This window comes from Palaemon carinicauda, chromosome 1 (genome assembly GCF_036898095.1).
Source record: "Palaemon carinicauda isolate YSFRI2023 chromosome 1, ASM3689809v2, whole genome shotgun sequence".
Lineage (NCBI taxonomy): Eukaryota > Metazoa > Arthropoda > Malacostraca > Decapoda > Palaemonidae > Palaemon > Palaemon carinicauda.
In genome coordinates, this window is record NC_090725.1 from 171,214,445 (window position 1) to 171,222,418 (window position 7,974).

The 7,974-nt window shown below is 33.7% G+C and overlaps 1 protein-coding gene across 1 annotated transcript in view; it reads right to left on the reverse strand.

Moving 5' to 3' along the window:
- Positions 1-610, reverse strand: part of Octalpha2R (alpha2-adrenergic-like octopamine receptor) — a 6,547-nt gene extending 5,937 nt beyond the window's left edge. Inside the window, exon 1 of the mRNA XM_068376395.1 lies at positions 511-610. Coding sequence (XP_068232496.1) covers positions 511-528 — 18 coding nt within the window. The 5' untranslated portion in view covers positions 529-610. The remainder of the gene's footprint in view (positions 1-510) is intronic.
- Between the last annotated feature and the right edge of the window lie 7,364 nt (positions 611-7,974).

A 7,974-nucleotide genomic window follows, 5' to 3' on the forward strand; every position in this document is an offset into this window, starting at 1 on the left:
CTGACGGGCTATTTCTAGATTATTATGAGAAGGGAGGTTCCGAATATTACTAAAAAAACATCTCAAACGGTAAGAAAAACTTAGAGAAGCTCGGTCTGAAATTAGGAAGACAAAACTCCAACCCCAAAGAGAGCAAAATTTCTTCCTTTTTGGAAAGGGTATAGTCTGAAAAATTAAAAATTATATCCCTAGGAGCAAGGAACTTCGGCCTTTCAATACCTAGTTTTGAAAGTTTACGTTCATGTACTGATTTTGTGTTGGAAATAAACTTCGAAGAGTTACGTTTTATAAGAGATTTGAAATACATTTTATTAAGTAAAGATAATTGTTCATAAAAGGATGACGTTACAGATGACACGTATGACTGTAAACGGGCAACAGATTTTGTTTTTAGATTAATTTCCATATCCAAGAGTTTTAAAACGGCAGACCTGTAAAAATCAGTATCATAAAGAAAAGAACGATAAAGCTTAAATTTCACAAAATTAGGAACAATGTTACTCATCTTACAATACAAAAGAAATTCATGGTCCAGTTCAGCCTTCTTCAGTTTCTTCGTGGAGGATTCAAGTTGACGGTAGAGTCTGACTGTAGATCCATCATATTTGCGTTGCAAATAATTAATGACATTTTCGCTTCTAGTGTAGAAATAGTTGATTTGAGAATGGTAATTGCATTCGTGGGAGAATAGTCGAATTGACTAGTTAGTTCCTTACTTTTTGTTCTCATTTTTGGCGTTCGTTTATGGACGGAAAGTAAACTGAATGATTGCCATTTGTTAATATTAAATGTAAATTTTTAACTTTCCATTTGTTGTATTCTAATTGAATTAATTTATTTAATGTTAAATGTAATCCTTATAAGGAAACAGTTTTGTTTTCCCGTCTTTATTTTTCAACGGTTGTTCGAGAGTTTCGGACAAGGTAAAGAAAACAGAGTTGATGATATGTTTTAGTCCAACTTGGAATGCAGTCTCTGCAGAATTTCAGTACCGGCCGGACCTTGAGAACAAGTGTTCTTTTGTCTTTAATAGTGAATTTAAAATTCGAAAAACCAAGAGATCCTTTCTGGAAATAGTGCAGGTAAGTTGAAAAATAAAGACTTGCCTAATATTGATTTGAGTTAGATAATTCTAACATATTCGAATTTTATAACCAGTTTTTTTTCCGTAAGACTTCAGTTTGCTTTTCGTCTTGTTTGTTTTGTTTTTTGGCTATGACTCTTGTTGTTGGGTACTGCTGGGTAAGGAGGTTGTCCGATTTACGCCTGGAAGAATGTGACGGGTTTAGTTACATTTGCAAAGGGGGGGCAACCTTTGAAAACATCAAGGTTGAAGTTGAGCGGTATTTTGCTAACCCTGGGAGGTCTAAGCCAAGTCGTATCTTTGTGTTCTTGGGCAGCAATGATTTAGATGCTATCCAAAGTACTGCGGAGGTATGGCAAGTAGAGTGCTGTTGTGAGGCCTTTGCTGAATTGCTAAAAAAGTTTTGTCCTGATGCAAAACTAATTTTTGCTCAAATAGAGGATAGGTTCCTTTTTAACCACTGCGAAAGTTTTGACGCGTTGCAGCAGGATTCTAAAGCAAAATCAAATACATTCAATAATTGGTTGAATAAATGGAAGGGCAAGGGTCGTTTGTTTATCATGAAAGGGGTAAATGGATTTTCCGACCCATGCCTTTAAGCCAGGGATGGAGTACACCTCAATTATGATGGCAATGTGAAGTTGGCTCGGAAAATGGCTGACTTTTAGTATGAGCAATGGCCTAGCTGTTCTAGTGTCGAGTATGTACTTTTTGTCCTCTCTGGGCTCATCTGGTTTTTGTAATGTCAGGATTTTTTGTATACTGCTGTTATTCCTTATAAGGAAAGGAGCAGTATCGGTCTTATTTTATACTTGTATTAATTTAAGCTTAGGTTAAGTTAGTAGCCTTTTCATTTATATAGCCTGTTGATTAGCATAGTTTTGTTGTTAGCATAATATGCTGTATTTTTACATTAGGAAGTAACTGGCGATAACTTGCTTTTCATTGACTTGATTAAGTTGTTTAAATTTTTTCCTTGGGTAAGTTAGTATTGGTTAATAGCATTGTTCAAGATGAATGAGGTTGAAATGAAAAAGTTAATTAAAAAGAGGGTTTATGTTAAGGGTTCAATAACTCTTGATGTTAGGAAGGTTGACTCTTTGAAGGACGATCAAATTAAAGGTAATTTGTTACAAGAATTTATTCATAAAATTGATGCTAATTTAGTAATAGTGGAGAATTTTGATGAAAGGATTTGTGATATTGCTGCTGAAGATGAACTAGATAGTATAATGCAAGCAGCCAGAGATTATCATTATGAAATACAGAAAACTCTTTCTGAATTTAGAGTAAAATTTGGTAATTTGTTTGGAGGTAAGAATACTCCTCAAAAGAGTTCTAGTAAAATTGTAAAATTACCTCTCCATTCTATTCAAATTCAGAAGTTTGAAAACAATGCAGCTAATCCATTTGCCTATTTTAACTTTAAGAAGACTTTTAATAATGCTTTGGCTGGTATGCCTAACTTAACTAATGCTCAAAAATATATTTATTTAAAGGGTTATTTGTTATGTGAAGCGTTAAGTGTAGTAGAAAACATTACAGTAAATGATGAGGGTTTTGATTTGGCTTTTAAGCAATTAGATCTTAATTATCTGGATGAAGACAACATAATTGATCAAGTATTAGGTGAAGTTTTGAACACTTCTGAAGTAAAATCTCTTAGTGAAGTAGAATTTTTGGTTAGATCTTTGAATAATAAATTCATTGACTTGAAGGGACTTGGTATAGATCTGATTAAAGTCGATTCCGCTGCTCTATTGCTAATTAGCAATATTTTAAATAGGAATCTTCCTAGAAATAGAACTCTCTAGAACTACAGGATCTTCTTATCCTAATTTTAACCAGTTGTTAGGTAATTATCAGAGTATTATTGAACGCCTTAGTTTAGGTCCTAATGAAAATTCTGGTGCAAAACCTAAAGTTATATATGAAGGTAAAGACCGCAATTTTCAACAATTAAAGTATAGTAATAAATCTACTGCTGGTAATGACTCTAATAAAGTTCAATTTACCAGTAAACCTTTATCTTCTGGTAGATGTAAATTTTGTAAAGAAACAGGTCATAACTCTTCTAAATGTACTAGGTTTGATACCTTGCAAGCTAGGAAAAATAGAGCTGAAGAACTAACTTCATGCATTAAATGCTTGAGTGATAGGCATAGGGCCTCGGAATGTCCGGAAAATAAATCATTGTTACCTTATAAATGTTTTTCTTATAATAAAACTGAACATCATGGAGCAATGTGTCCTCATGCTATTAGGGATCTTGGAAAAAAGTATTAAGTTGTCAATCAGGGTCTGAAATATTTGTTCCCTTTAGGGGTAGGAAATATTTTAAATGGTGTTTTCTATTAGACACTGGAGCCCAATTTAGTGTTATTAATAAACAAATTGTTGATAGTAAATTAGGAGACTATTGTGGTGCTCCTTTGTCTAGGTTAGTTTCTTCTTTTGGGTTGCCAGCTAGAGTTAGTGATGGATTTCATTTGGTAGCTGATTTAACAATGCCTTGTGGGAAAAAGTCTAGTTGTCTTTTTTTTTTTTTTTGCATAGGAAAATTTTAACTTTTCCCTCCAAATTCCTATGTTGCCTTCTGTAGTTAAAAATTTGGAATCTACTGGTTATTCTGTATGTAATAATTACCCAGGGAGGAATTCTGAAATTGTTAATATATTAGGTATCTTAGGGAATGATATCCTTCAGGAATTTAGTCAGTTAGATTTAGACTCTGTACAGTTGTTTAACATTAAGGTTAGAGTAATTAAGTTGGCCAACGGGGTTATTCTATTTGATACAGTAGTTAATTTTGTTCATCCTTCACAAAGGAAGCTTTTTTTATGAGAGAATTGATTCTTATGAACCTTGTAAACCAGTAAGAGAGGTAGTCTTGTCCTAGAAATGATAGTAATAAAATCTTGGAAAATAGACCAAGAGGTAATGGTAAAGGTGAATCTGTTAGGTTTATTTCTAATAAGGAAATTAAATATGTACCTGAATGTAACAGAGAATCTAGAGTTTTTTTTTTATAATTCTTCCCTTAATTTGGAGATTAAACAGACTTCTAAGCCTGATAAGAATAGACTTCTAGAATTTGTTCCTCTTAAGCAACTTGGAAAACAGAAGTTATTCGTAAATTTTGCACTTAATCCAGTAGGCTATAAGTTCGATCCATTGAATGATATCTTTCCTGATTCTCGTGTCGAGTATGGACTCGAAAATTTCTACAACTTAAAATCGATTGGGATTAAAGATGAAAATTCCCTTCCTTATGAGGACCAACAAGTTGCTGAATTTGATAAATCAATTTTCTTTCATGAAGGACATTAACACGTTCAGTTACCATGGAAAAACAATTTAATTGAAAAAGTCCTTAACAATTTAAAGATTTCTTTGGCAGTTGTTGGGCGGATTTATTCTAAATTAGAAGATAAGAATATATCCTCCAAATATGAGGAAATTTTTGATAGACAGGAGGAGCTTGGCATTATTGAGTCTGTTAAAAATAGAGCTGCAGGCCAAGTATTCATTCCTCATTGTCCTGTCATAAGAAATGATGAAAATGCCACCACTAAAATCCGTCCTGTATTTAATTGTAGTTTAAAGTTGGGAAAAGCTTCTTCATTAAATGAAGCCGCTTTCCCTGATATTGATTTTGATGAACAACTTGTTGTCTTTGGTTTTGTATTTCAGGAATAATGATTATGTAGTTGTAGCTGATATAGTGAAGGCTTTTCTCCAAGTTAGGTTATCTTTAGAGTCTGATTGAAATAGATTTTGTTTCTTTAGAAAGATAAATGGGAAGTTTGTTGCTTATAGGTATAATGCCATAATTTTTGGATTTGTAAGTTCTCCCTTTATATTGAATTATATTATTCAACATCATTTGTCTAGCTATAGAGGGAATGAAGTAGCTTCTCTGATTAAAGACAAATTTTATACGGATAACTTAGTGCTCTTTTCCAATCAGGGAGACCAGATGCCATTTAGTATCAATTCTATTAAGGAAATTATGAATTCCTGGTGGTTGCCTTTACGGGAGTAGGGTTCTGATATTCCTGCTTTGTTATCTACTCTTGATGAAGATGAAAAGGTAGCTTCTTCTGAAATGAAGATTTTAGGATATATTTATGGCTCTAACCAAGATACCTTACAATTAAAGGTTAAGCAATTGAACAAGGGTGCTTCCTCAAAGCGTCAGATTTTGTCAGCTTTGTCTTCTGTCTTTGACCCTATTGGTATATTTGCACCTATAATGCTGCAGGGCAAGCTTATTATTCGTAAGTTGTGACGGCAAGTTTCGAACTGGGATGAAACAGCTAGTGCTGAAATTTCTAAGTTATGGAGTAAATTTTGTAGTTCTTAAAGTGAGGTTAGTCAGGCTTCTTTTTCCAGACAAACTTATAAAACTGATACTCCTGTCAAGCTGTTTTTGTTTGCAGATGCTTCTAAGGAAGCTTATGGTTGTGCTATGTATGCTGTGCAAGGTGATCATAGTTCCCTGATATTTGCTAAGACTAAGGTTAGCCCTATTAAGGAGAAAACTCTCCCGATTTTAGAACTTTTGGCTGCTCAATTAGCTTTGAAGTGTTTTGATACTATTTTTGAAAGTAATCTATTAAAATGTACTAAAATTGAAAGCATAACACTTTTTATAGATAACCAAGTAGTTCTTAGTTCGATTCTTACTAATAGGGCTCCTAAGAGAAACACATTTGTAAATAATAGGTTGAAGGATATTTCTAATCTGTTAGATAGGATTTCTGATAGATTTTGTAGAGTTTCATTGGCTTATATTCCTTCATCTAGCAATCAGGCTGATTTACTAACTAAACCTTGTACTTGTAAGCATTTTCTTGAAAATTTCAGTGTTTGGATCAAAGGGCCTTCTTGGTTGAATTCTCCTGACGAGTGGCCTAAGGGTCTTTTGGGTTGTATTCCTGATAATGTGAAGGGTGACTTAATTTTTCCTGTAATGTTTCCTAAAAAGGAACCTCTTGTAAATATTAGTAATTTTTCTAGTTTTTCTAAACTTATAAGTGTAGTTTCTAAGGTATTTACTGTTGTATATAAGTTTAGGAAAATTCAAGCTGACCCTGTTGAGGCAGCTTCTAATTACTTTCTAAGGTTGATGCAAGAGGAAGCTTTTCCTCTTGAATTATCTTATCTAAAGAGTAGAGATTTTTCAGTTAAAGTTCCACCTTTAGTTAGGCAGTTCAATTTTTTTTGGATGATAATGGTATAATGCGAACTAAAGGTCGGATTGACAAAAAATATTACTTTAAAATTTGATATTGTCAATCCTATTCGTGTGGATAAGACTCATCATTTGACCCGGTTGTTGATTTATCATGCCCATTGTAAGTCTATGCATATGGGTTTGCAATCCACTCTTAATTTTTTGCACATGCATGGTTTGTGGATTGTGAAGGCTAGGCAAGCAGTTTTGTCTGTCCTTAAGGATTGTATTGTATGCAATCGTTATAATGCTAGCACAGTGAAGTATCCTCCTTCACTTCCTTCTTCCAGGGTTAATTTGAGTGTGCCTTTTGCTCATACTGGTGTGGATTATACAGGCCACTTATGGTAGAGGTAGAAAAATGGAGAAAAATTTAAGGTGTACATTCTCATTTCCACTTGTTTCAATACAAGAGCAATACATTTGGATATTGTCCAGTCTATGTCAACCTCGGAATTTATATTAGCTTTCATTGGATTTTGTAATAGGTTTGGTGTTCCTGTTGCTGTTTATTCTGATAATGCCAAATCCTTTGTTCAGGCTAGTAATATAATTGAACAGTTACTTACTTCTTCTGAGATTGAGGAGAAGTTTATGGGCGCTTCAATTTCTCATAAGACTATCCCTGTGTACGCAGCGTGGTGTTGTGCTGTTTGGGAAATATTAATTAAAACAGTGAAGCATTGCCTTTATAAAACTCTTGGTAGATATACTCCTTCATTCTCTGAATTTGTCACTTTCCTCTCTGACATTCAGAAAATTTTGAATAACAGGCCTTTAACTTATAGATCTTGTGAAAATGAGTTAGATATAAGTTTTCCTAATCCTTTCTTGGTTGGCAGATTTATTCCTTCATTAATGTTTGGTGATTCTGAACAAGTTCCTGAGTGGGAGTAAGATGAGGAGGATGAGTATTCTTCTCTCCTTGCTCGTACTTTGTAAACTAGGGATGGATTTTATGAAAGCTTTAAGGAAAGATGGCTTTCTGAATATCTATTAAGTTTGAAAGAAAAGGACAGATCTTCTTTTCATCCTCCAAGAAAATGGGAAAAAGGGGAAATTGCTCTTTTTAAATTACCTTCCAAATCTAGAACTTATTGGCCATTAGTTAGAATTGTTGAAACATTCAGTGACAACGAAGGGGTTGTACGTACTGTTCGTATTGTTAAGCCTGATAAAAGTTAAAGTGAAATTAATGTTAGTTTTTTAATACCTTTAGAATTATATTCTGAACTTAATGATCCTAATTTATATGTTCAAATTGAAGAACAAGAGGAAAATGTTAGTGAGGTGGAGACAGATGAAATACCTGACACTGAAACAGCTTTGCACAACGAAACGTCTATTAGGCACTACCCGTAGTGCTGCTCTTGCCTCCAGAAACCTAATAAAGAAGTTTAGCTCGGGAGGGTAGATTGTAAACAATGATTTGTTTTTTATTTTATAAAAGTTGTCTTTTGTTGTCGAGTTAATCTGTCGAAATGGTTCTTTGTAACCACTTTTCTTTTTGTTGATTGGGGAAGATGTAGAAATAGTTGATTGGAGAATGGTAAAAGCATTCGTGGGAGAATAGTCGAATTGACTAGTTAGTTCCTTACTTTCTGTTCTCATTTTTGGTGTTCGTTTATGGATGGAAAGTAAACTGAATGAT